Consider the following 12,141-nt stretch of genomic DNA (forward strand, 5'->3'; position numbering starts at 1 on the left):
TCAACACCTGCTTTAGAAAAGACCCCAGGGCCATGCACTGAAACTGCAATTGCAACAACAAGAAGGATTAGGGCAAACTATTTATAACCAATGGTATTCAGCCCAGAACCATACAATATGGTAGTCACAACAACCCTGGCAGTAAAGGTGTGAGTCACTGAACAACACTGACCAATGTATGTACAGTTCATAACAATTGTAAGATATGCATCAAACAGTTATCTGTGTGACATATATATATATATATATATATATATATATATATATATATATATATATATATATATTTATATATTTATATATTTATAGTCAAGCAAGCGTGCTTTAGGGACATCTTCAGGGCTCAAGGTAAACAATACCACCGCGAATAGAGTAGAGCCGCTGTCACTAACTCCATCTCACTTTCTGTCTGCAGTTCAGAAGCATACCAGCCAGATGAAAATTGACTTAGGTTCTGCTTCCTACTCCTTCCGGAACACCAATATAAAAATCCCAGAGTCACCACAAGTGGCTGTTCATTGATGGACTGAAGTTTGAGAAAGATGGAACTATCCCTCAACACTCCTTTTGTTTGTTTCGGATGAATGCCAACTTTCTACACTTGAGTGCATTTACTTTTCCCTTTTCCATATTAAACAAGGATTACTGGCTGCTATTTAAAAGTATAAAACTACCCATTTTTCACTTTCTGATATTTATGTTTAATTTCATTCTTTTTATCAATATAAAAGTCACAATTTAAGGGCTTATTGCAAATGCCATACTTCTTCAACCATCCTGTTCCATTCTCTACTACTCCATTGCTTTGTCCATTTAAGTTACTTGTAGTTAGTAGTATCTCCTGTACAAACATTAGCAGTTGAACGGGCATATTTTAAAGTCATGTTTACAAATCAGAACACGTGTACGTATGTCGATTTTGAGTCGCTTCCTATAAGATTTTTAGCAGTGCACTTGTAATACCCTACGTCCCTTTGGGATGGATTCTGAATGATTAACGATCCTTGAGGATGAAGGTATTTGTTCCCAAAAAGTCGCGGCTGAGCAGATGCCATGAGGTGTGTTTTGTCCGGCAGTTCCCATGTCACCTCAGGTTTTGGGATGCCTATGGACATACAGTTTAAGTGAACAGCACTCCCGGGGGTGGCATAAGTTACTGAAGGTGGGCTGCTTGTAATCCTTGGTGGATAAGCAATGACAATCACAGCCACACTCATTGATGTGGTTCCATATTCATTGACAGCCTTGCAGGAAAAGGTCCCTCTATCGTAGACAGATGCCTGATGAATGGATAGCGAGCCATTCTGAAGAACTGCGTATCGGCCAGCTGTTTGGGGTCGGCTTAGAGTCATCCCATTAGGCAATGACCAGAATATCTTTGGTTGTGGGTCTCCTACCGATGCACAGTTGAGCAACAAATTTTCACCGTTGATTATGCTCACCAAACCTGTGTACGGGTTATTAATTTCTGGCTTTTTGCCGATTTCAAGCACAACCGTTCTTTCTGCTTGGCCTATCGTATTCTTGGCTACGCAGCGGTAGGTGCCAGCTTCTGTGACTGATGGATGGTGAATATGCAAAGTGCCATCTTGTGTATGATAGATATTGGAAAGCTGCTTCCCATTAGTAAGGTGACTTCCATTGGGAAGGATCCATAGAATATCTGGCACTGGTTTACCCTCAGCAGAACAATTTATTTGCAAGTTTGACCCAGCAGTTAGAGACAAAATCTCTTTTAAAGGATTCTTTAGTATGGGTGCCTGTAAATCTTCTATAACATCTAGATGAACTATAAGCCTTGCTTCTCCTCCTTCATTACGAGCAATGCAGACTAGCTGGACAGAATCTGTCTTTTTCAAGGATTTTATGTCTAGGGTTCCATTCCGGTGCACTGTGAATCGGCTTCCATAATATGGTGCGGGCAGAACAACATTTTCTGGCAAGACCCACATCACTCGTGGAATAGGCATTCCTTCTGCTCTACAATCCAACAACATACGATGCTCCTTAATGGCTTTCACTTTAATATTGCTCACAGCACTTCTGTTCCCATTGATTGATGGCGAGATAACTTGGATGTCCACTCGAATGACCTTTTTGTCCTCCCCAGCTGTGTTTTTTGCAACACAGGTGTAATTTCCACTATCAAACCTCTGCACTTTTTGTAACAACAGAGTACCATCATTGTGTATCTGATACTTATCCGAAGAGGAGAAAATTATTCTGTTAGTTGGAGAATGCCATGTTATCTTTGGAATCGGTTCACCCTTTGCCTCACATTTCAGCGAAATTGATTCTCCATATGGAACACTCACAACCGAGTAATTTTTATGCCTGATGACTGGTGTGTCTGCCACCACCACAACATGCACTTTCATTTCATCCTTTCCCATTCGGTTTTCAGCATGGCATGTATAATCTCCTTCCTCCCGCATTCCTACTTCATTGAAGAACAAGGTACCATTGTTAAACACCACATATCTCCGGGTACGTAAGCCATTGTCATCAGATTGCATGACACTGTTGACCACGGTGCCATCTGGTAAACTCCACGTGATGTCAGGGTTGGGCAGTCCTGATGCGATACAGTCTACTTTCAGGTTGCCTCCATATGTAACTTTGTGGTTGGTCTGCTGTTTGTATTCTATTTTGGCCGGCTTCATCATGACATTTACTTTAAGTAAAATGTAGTCATCGCCCATCTTGTTTCTTGCCACACATAAGTAGTCTCCTTCATCTTTTTCTGTGACCATATGGACTACTAATGTACCATTGACATAAACTTTAATCCGGGAATCGAAGCTATAAAACAAAAAGAGAAAGAGAGAAAAGAATTTTATATTTAGAAAATGCAGTCAAAGTGCATTAAGTGTAGTACTTTTACTGAATCTGCTTAATCGGCACTATGTACTGTTATATGCCATTTATGAGAATAAAATGGTGTGCTGGCATAGCGGTTAGGTCACTACATTTGTGAAGTCAGCGCAGCTTCTTACATCCACATCAGATTTTATCCACATATCATTGTTTTCCTCTCAGCCTTGTGAAGATTAGGGTGACAGGCATCTTTAAATTGCTTCAGCATGAGAGACTGTGGATATTTGATTGGCTCTACCATATAATATATTGGTGCCATGTCCTGGCCTGATTCTCAACTTCTGTCCACGATATGGGCTACAAGACTGCACACAGGGGTCTGCGGCAGTCCTGGTGAAGTTAATGTTCATAAAACATTAAAGATTTTTAAAGATTGTCTTTAAATTACCTCACATAGTGTTAAAGTAAACATGTAGGTATTGTTTCAGTGTACCGTCAATTCGAGGTTTAATGGGAAAACCAGAAGACGCATGTGTTACCGGCCTCAGGCATAAGAGTACCTGTGCCACGTACAAGCAATTGTTGCTACAGGGTATAGCCACAGGAGTATCATGCAAAAAGCATAAAAGAAGCAGTTGGCAGTTAGGAATTTCCGACCATACATTTTTCTTTATTCTGATCTGCCCAGAGGTACATAACTGCTTTAATCTCTGCTGTTTGGCTAAACAATGGTACATATCAATTTCCTTTGCTTAACAATAGTGGGAGTTTGCATGTTCTCCCCGTGTCTGCGTGGGTTTCCTCCCACAATCCAAAGACATGCAGGTTAGGTGGATTGGCGATTCTAAATTGGCCCAGTGTGTGCTTGGTGTGTGGGTGTGTTTGTGTGTGTTCTGCGGTGGGTTGGCACCCTGCCCAGGATTGGTTCCTGCCTTGTGCCCTGTGTTGGCTGGGATTGGCTCCAGCAGACCCCCGTGACCCTGTATTCGGATTCAGCGGGTTAGAAAATGGATGGATTAACATTTTCATTAGCTAAACAATGGCACTGTTGCTCATTATCAAGAAGTAAATATACCACCTGTAAATTAAGACCAATATCATCAAAACGCATACATTTTCAAGCCAAATAAATACAAACACATCCTAAACAAGCAGGTAGTTCTGTTATCACTGTTCTATCTACTGATGAGATACCAATCAAAGATAGATCATGGACTGGCATGGATTGAATAAGGATCCTTGCACAGCAGGGGGGGCAGTACAATAGAAGTATGGTATTGATGAATATTTTCTCCTCTAATACGCTAGGTGGCAGCCTCCCTGGGTTAGGATTCACATACAGACCCCTGCAGGACATGCTGGGAGCTGTAGTCCCTTTTGGCAGACCAGTTGGGTTCCATGGGGGCCTCCAGGGGGAGATGATCAGATTCCTTTTTGGGACTTTATATTGACCTGGAAATATTTCCATTGGGTTATGCCCTAGCACTGGAATTATTCCCGGGTCCAAAATAAAATAGACCACTTGACCACATCTAGGCAAGTAAGAATTGGGTGTGGAGGACAGACCAAGCTCACCTGTGAGGTGTGGAGAAGAGAATGAGAGAGAGAAGAATTGTGTTGCATTTGGTTTATGTCACTTTTGAAGCTTTTTTTGAAAGGTATTTGGTGGAAATAAACCTAGTTATTATACTGGGGCTCGTGTCTGTGAGGTTGAGTCTGGTGTTTGAGGTGCTATAACATCCTCTGGTGGCCACACAGCCTTACTCAGGAAATGTGCCTCTAAATTTATCCTCCCAGTCCCAAACAAAGGGTTTTCATTCCCCACTCAATCTATTGGCTTTTACGTTTGTTATTTATATGGTTTTTTTTTTTCTAAAACAACACACGGAAATGTCACTTTTTTAAGTTGTAATTTTAGTCCATTACACATGTACGCCAGAAAAGGGTTTAAACCCGAAGATCAAAGAGCACTGAGCAAAATAAAGAAGCATGAGACAACAAGTAAAGTTTAAAACAAGCAAGGGGCAGAGTCAAATGAACATTATGAGATGAGGAGTAACAAAGATTTCTTGGTAGGTTTAGAATCTGCAGTTCAGATAGTGATATGAAGTTTCAGTCAAACTTTAACCTGCAATGATGATTAACCAGGTCACAACTTCCGAGGAGAGGCCACTGACAACATGTGCGCTGTTCTAACAGTAGTCATACACAATAGCTGAAGCCACAACAAACCAATATGATGGCGAAAATGTTACAGAAAACAGTACAACTCAAAGAGGAATTAACCTCAAAAACTTGGGTGGAATTGACTTCAAAACCTGAAAATCAAGTGCAAGATTGACTCAAATGGAAAAAATATTAACAAAGTCATACCACAACAGGTAACTCAATATGTTCTTCAATGGTTACGTCAAAATAGTCCTAAATGAATGGAGTTATAGATTAGAGCAGAGGTTTTCAACCTGTGCAGTATGTGAGCACATGTGAGGTTGTACATCAGGAGGAGGCTGGGAGCATGCGCTGATTACAGCCATAGCCACCATATTTCAAACCATCCAGATTGACATCCCAGTGCAGCTGTGCAATGGGTGACACCTCAGCACCACACTGAACAGTGTGAGGTTTCTTACAGTGGCTGGAGTGCCAATCCTGCCACCAACCCTCAAGTTTTCCCTGCAAGTTGGAGGACCTGCTTGAAGGGCTGGATGCAGATTAATGTCATACCCAGGACGGATTGTACATGAGAATAAAAATTTAAATTTAAATGTATGCAAGTCCGATCTCACATGGAAGCTGGTGCAGTGGGCAGGAGGTTTGGCAGTTGGGAGTTGGCCCCATGTTGAATAAACATTATGGCCTCTGTAGGAATGCCCAGCAGAAGCGACCAAAGCGCTTCTGAAGATCGTCCTATGGATACTCATATGAAGGTGTTGAAACAACAGACCCGGGCATTGGTGCCCCAGAATTAACCAGCTGAGGTGGCTGGGATACAAGCCACTTTTAAATGGTTGACTGCTCCTCCTGAGCAAACCAGATGGGTTAATTGGTGTGGAGAAGAATCAGAGAATCACAAGGGCTTAGAACAGTAAAAGATGCACCCAATTTTATTTCTGGTTTTATATTCCTTTGGTTTAAATTATTTATGAATTATTCATTTGTTGTTGATTTTAATGGCCACTGATAAGATACGCCTGTTTTTTGTTTTTTTTTTATCATGGATTATTTATCTATTGTTTAAAGAAACTGCACAGCACTTTGTTTTTGAACACTGTTTAGCTGAAATAAAAATGCACTTACAGTAGCACTTTACACCAGCCTTTGTTGTAATGTGTCCTCACTTCCAAAGCAATTCCATTAATGACCATTAATATTCTGGTTCAAGGATAGTACGCCAGCTACGGGCAACCTGGGTAGCACAAGTTCACATCCTGCTGCTTTTACCATCTCTGGAAGTATTAGGGGAAGGGACAAGTGAAATGACATTGAAGGCTGAGAGAGCCTGCTGTTATTTCAGAACAGCCTCTCACAGCTAGAAACCAGATTGGCCATCAGGCTGATGGAGATCTTCTATTTGTTAACTGTATAAGCTCATGCTACTGAAACAGAGGCCTAGGATTTGTAGCTACACTCTCCATGTGAGGACAAGAAATGGAGAGTGGTGCGACCCTGACCTATTCTTCGCTCGTGGCACTCTATTTGCAAGTCTACATAACAACATAACAAAAAAATCTTTTTCTACATTGGCCTTTATGGAATTAGCCTAATTGATTAACCTTTGGTATTGATGATTAGAATGTATTAGTATTGGATAAGCTGCTTGCACAGAGAATTTAAAATTACGGATCAATACATCCTCAATTAAGTTAAAGCAAAATATATTATATTAGCTAGCTTTAAGAGTTAATTATTAAAGGCTTCTTTGTCTGCTTGTTCCGGCACTAGCATGAGGTAATGCCAAGTCAAGGACAGTATGTAATATAAGAGAACTTGAGGTCATTGTTGTAGAAATGCAGCTACAAGACTTTGACCTCGAGAGATGGTTATAAAGTAATTATTCATTTGAGCGGCCTGGTGTCTTATACAGTATGTGGGTCCTTCTAGTCTTGACCCTAATGGTGAGAATTGATCAGTAAATAAGTTTTGGACATCTGTACGGGGTATGAAGTACTGATGGCCAACTTTGGTCAGGTGATGAACATTAGGGAATGGCAGGCATGGACATTAGGTAACTGGTTGGAAGAACTAGAAGGAGTTAGAGGGTCTGCACAGATGATAAGAAATGTAATCTAAACATATGCACTTCTTAGTTTAAGTCCCTACACAATGTTGAAGTCTCTTTGTTACATTGCTGTGTAATGAAGATTGTGATTTATGATTTAAAGATCCTCCTGCCTGTCTTTGCTAAATTGTTATTTCTACTACAGATCTTTCTTCTTTATGCTGGTGAACTGCAAACCATTCTTTCAATTCCACAAGTTTTCCATTCTTATTTCCTTTCCATTATTTGTCTGATGGAAAGATTCCAAGATTGTTTCTTCTTTAATACACAGTATGAGATTTCTATTTAAAATACTCCCTGCTTTGATTTTCTTCCCATTTTGATCCTCTTTGGAATTGTTTGCCAAAGTGTGATGTGTCAGCCTGCATCTGTTCCCTGGTTTATGTTCATTTTTTGTTGTTTTTGAGGTATTTTTCATGTGTTTTTATATGTATGTAAAATTATGTTTTACTTTTTATTTATTATTTTGTATTTATGTATTGTATTGTATAGGTCTAAGAGAAGGTTTATGGATGTGGTGAGAGAGGACATGTAGGTGGTGGATTTGACAGAGCAAGATGCAGAAAACAGGATGATATGGAAGAAGATGTTCTGCTGTGGCAACCAATAATGGGAGCAGCCGAAAGAAGAAGAAGATTTTGCATTTATGTATTGTATATTGGGCCACCATGACGTCACTGCTGCTAAACTGCCCTCTGCTCTTGTGTTCAGATTGAGGAATTGGTTCAAGTAAAATTTTAGTGTGGAAAGGTATATTTGCAATTTTTCTGTTTTTAAATTATTTTTCACTTTATCTTGGTTTCTAAATAAGGGATTTTAATTTGTGCTTTAATTTAGTTATTTGAAATAAATTCCTTAGTTGCTATCATTCTCATGGTGGACATTATACTGACTCAAAAGAGGCAGTGAGGATTTGATGATAGAACCAGAAGAAAATCAGAGTCAAAATAAACCGAGGACAAAGTCAGGAAAGCAACTGATCAGATCATCAAAAATGAAACCGTTAACCAGACCTGTAAACCAAAAATCAAAACACAAATTAAAAATACTGGGAGACAAGAATTCTAAACTTTTATCATGCACGACTAGTGGATTTACTCATCAGTCTTGGATGTGAAAGCAGTCTCCATGCAGATCTAAATACGGTTGTTTCAAAGACATGTCTCACATGTCACGCTTCCTAGGGAATTCTGGGAAGGATTGCCAAGAAACCTCCGAGTGCATAGCCTCCACAACAATGACAGCCAAAAGAAATTTCACATTGCAGCAAAATAATGATAAGTCTAAACTTTCTAATATTGCTCTTAAACAGAAAACTGACGATAAATTTAGATTCTTTGACCCCCAAAAAATCAACAATTGGATATATACAGTACCTCATTTAAATATGCCCAGGAAACTCCCCCAAAAATTAATAAAATAAATAATTTAATGGTCATGTCTCTCGAGCCAGAGGTCTTCCGGTTTTCATCTCCCTGATGGGGCATTTAGTGCGTTTTGTGTATCTGGGACATTTAATGGAGATTTAACTGATGAAATCCAGTGCCCCTTTTATGGCCTGCCTGTTGAGTTTGAGGCTGCCTGGGGTAGGGTCTGTCTCTAAGAAGGTCAGTGTGAGGGTTCTGTCCTGGTTTATGTGTCTTTTTAGAGGCTTGCACTCATTTGGCCATGTTTGTTTCACTTTTTCACAACACTTGGGTACCCTAACCAAGAGCCCTAGCCTTCTAACAAAACAGCTTAAATGATACAGGAGATACACAAGCTCAATCACTATATAATAATCTCATTTCACGAAACTCAGATTCCTAATGGCAGAGTCCCACAAATCAATATATGTTTCAGCATCTTGAGGTGTTGAGGCTGATTGATTGATTAGTGCAGCAGCCACAATATTGCAGGTATTGTGTGGATTGTGATTTGAGGGAGTCAACCAGCTTTAAAAGTCTTTATATGCGCCTGGTCCTGAACTACATTATATACTCCACTTGAAGGTACAGAATCAAAGAATGAGATTGTGAGAACATGTGGTTCACATGCAGCTACTAAGCAGAGCTCCATCTTCATGACAGGATTAGGAGCGTGGAAGTTTGTGAGGACAACATGATACAGAGTCTAATACTACAGATTAAGAAAGTTCTGTTTCAGGTGATTTTGGGATCTCGTGACTATGCCCCTGGGTGTTTTCCTGCAGGAGACAATTTTGAGCCTGGTCCCTGAAAAGGAGACCCAGGACAAGCTGGTATAATGATATGCATTTACCAGGAGCTGCAGAGTGTTTTTGAAGATTGAAAAAGTGGTCTATCCTTCTGTACTTGTTGCCATCATTACCCTTATTAGAACAGAATGATTAAAATAGCTGAGCCTTTACAGTTTAAGCAAAAGAAGATTAAGAGGAGACATGATTGAAGTGTTTAAAATTATGAAGGGAATTAGTCCAGTGGATCGAGACAGTTATTTTAAAATGAGTTCATCAAGAACACAGGGACACAGTTGGAAACTTGTTAAGGGTAAATTTCACACAAACATTATGAAGTTTTTCTTCACACAAAGAACGATAGACACTTGGAATAAGAGACCAAGTAGTGTGGTAGACAGTAGGGACTATCAAAACTCAACTTGATGTTTTTTTGGAAGTAAATAGGACTGGCGAGCTTTATTGGGCTAAATGGCCTGTTCTCGTCTACTGTAGAGTGTTCTAATGTTCTAACAGAGTATCTCTAAATTTATACTGAGTGCAGTGAGATGAGGTAAAGGCCATGCCCTGTGACTATATACACACACTGACACATAATGACACATAAGCTGTCTATATTAAGACCACTTTACCTGTACTGTGCATCAATAAGCCTCTTTGTGGGTAGCCTCCATATTATCCTTGGCCCAGGGTCACCAGAGGCGGTGCAGTTCAAATGAAGAGTACCTCCATAAGTGACTTCACTTCTTTGCGGAGAGGCTGCAATGATTTTTGCAGTAGAAGCACTCTTCATCACACTCAGGCTAACTGTTCTTCGGGATGCTCCAACTGCATTACTTGCCATGCATTCATAATTCCCATTGTTTCTTGGGGTTACATTGCGAATATAGAGGGTCCCATTTGGAAAGACGAACAAGTTGCCATTGACAAACTGAGATGGTCTGATCTGGGTCCCATCAAAGATGATCCAGCGGATGTTGGGAAGAGGAGCAGCTTTAGCAGTGCAGTGAATGTAAATATTTTGCCCTTCTGCCAAGGTAAGATTCTCACTTCTTTGCTGTTGAATCATGGGAGGTAAGGCCGTAACATGTAACCTGACTGTTATGCTGTCTGCTCCTGCAACACTGCTGGCTATGCACTTATAAATTCCTTTGTCTAGGAAGCTGGTGGCTGGAACACTTAAAGTTCCATTTCCCATCATTATTATTCTTCCCTTTCCTGAGCCTTCTGAGTGTAGCATTGTCCTGTCTGGCAGTATCCACGAAAGTTTGGGAGACGGAATGCCTTGTGCTCTGCACTCCAGATTGGCTGTATCTCCAAGGTATACTGTCACGTCTCGGTAACGGGATACAGTCATTTTGGGGGGCTGAGCCACCACCATTAACATGATGATCATTTTATCCATGCCATATTGGTTCTGAGCAGTGCAAAGGTACTGTCCACGGTCCTGAAGCTGAGCTTTACGAATAATAAAGCTTCCATTTCCATGAACTTCAAATCTTTGTATCCTTGTGTTTATTGCCATTACAGCTCCTGTAAGAAAAATGAAAAGAATGCTGCATTATTTTACAGAAAGTATTAATAATAGAGTAACCATTGTTTGATTTAAAAATAACAGTAATAATCATTTTTCCAAATTTTTAGTTTTCAAATGATAATAGTATAAATGGTATCTCCTAATATATTCTCCTCGTGTCTCTCTTTTTTTATTTAATAGCTCCAATTTTCTCATACAACCTAAAGATTTCCTGTCAGATTCATTGATGACTCTAAATTGTCGTGTTTTAGATGAATTTTGATGTATTGTCCCATTACACTGGTCATGCATATACTGTAACTTATAGTTTTTGACCAGCTGATTACAAAAATCACCACTGTTAAAAATACAAATCTCGCTAAATCTTGTCTAGAGATTGCCAATTTAAGATATGTAAGTCAGCTCGAAGAATGTTCTGTGGTCTGAAGAGAGTAAAATGGAGCTTTCTGGTCATAACACTACATTTTATCCAAAAAAAAAACCCATCCACACCATGAATCCTACTGGTGGAGGCTCTGGGGATCCAGAAGTCTTCTGAAGGTAAAACGAATGCCACAAAATAATGAAAAAGTGGTGTGGTTTACAAGAAACCAGAACCTTGGGGTAGGATGTACTGTAGTTTCCAACAAGACAACAACCCCAAGAATACGGCAAAGCCTACACAGGAATTACTTCAAAAAAACAATGTGAATGTCAGAGTCCAGATTGTAATCCAAATGAAAACTTGTGGCTGGACTTGACAAGGACTCTTCACTCAGATCTGCATGCAGCCTGACAGAACTTCAACTGTTTTACAAAGAAGAACGAGAGAAAAATGTTAATGTGGAGATTTGCAGAGCTCATGGAGAAGTATAGAAATCTGTGCACGCAGATTCAAGACTGTCATACCCACCAAAGGTGTGAATACTTATGAGATCAATTATTTTGTGCTTTATGATTGTAATTAATTTAGATTACTAATCTGATTTTCATTACAGGGATCTGTTTTCACTTTAACATCAAAAAAGTCAAATTAAAGCCACTGTGATTCATTGTTGTAGAACAATAAAATATGAAAGCAAGCAAGAGGGTGACTACTTGTTGCAGGCACCTCAATTTTATCAATCCCAGTTTTATAATTTTAGATTGACATCACAACATAGTAACTGGGAAATAACAGCTGGCTCGATTAAGATAAGAGTCCAATCAAATGTAAAAGCTGGTTGGTTCAGAAGCTCACAGCCACAGGACTGTACTTAATTACCACTGCTTTATATAATGATATTGACAGTAATAATCATTTAGCATTTGATTGCTTTACATAGTTCTAAGGGC

At 39.7% G+C, this 12,141-nt stretch overlaps 1 protein-coding gene across 1 annotated transcript in view; it reads right to left on the reverse strand.

Moving 5' to 3' along the window:
* Positions 1-317: 317 nt before the first annotated feature.
* The window catches only part of mxra5a (matrix-remodelling associated 5a), an 80,294-nt gene continuing 68,470 nt past the window's right edge, over positions 318-12,141 (reverse strand). Inside the window, exons 6-7 of the mRNA XM_039743572.1 lie at positions 9,923-10,823; positions 318-2,802 (exon numbers count right to left, since the gene is read on the reverse strand). Coding sequence (XP_039599506.1) covers positions 894-2,802; positions 9,923-10,823 — 2,810 coding nt within the window. The 3' untranslated portion in view covers positions 318-893. The remainder of the gene's footprint in view (positions 2,803-9,922; positions 10,824-12,141) is intronic.

This window comes from Polypterus senegalus, chromosome 2, assembly GCF_016835505.1.
Source record: "Polypterus senegalus isolate Bchr_013 chromosome 2, ASM1683550v1, whole genome shotgun sequence".
Classification (NCBI taxonomy): Eukaryota; Metazoa; Chordata; class Cladistia; order Polypteriformes; family Polypteridae; genus Polypterus; species Polypterus senegalus.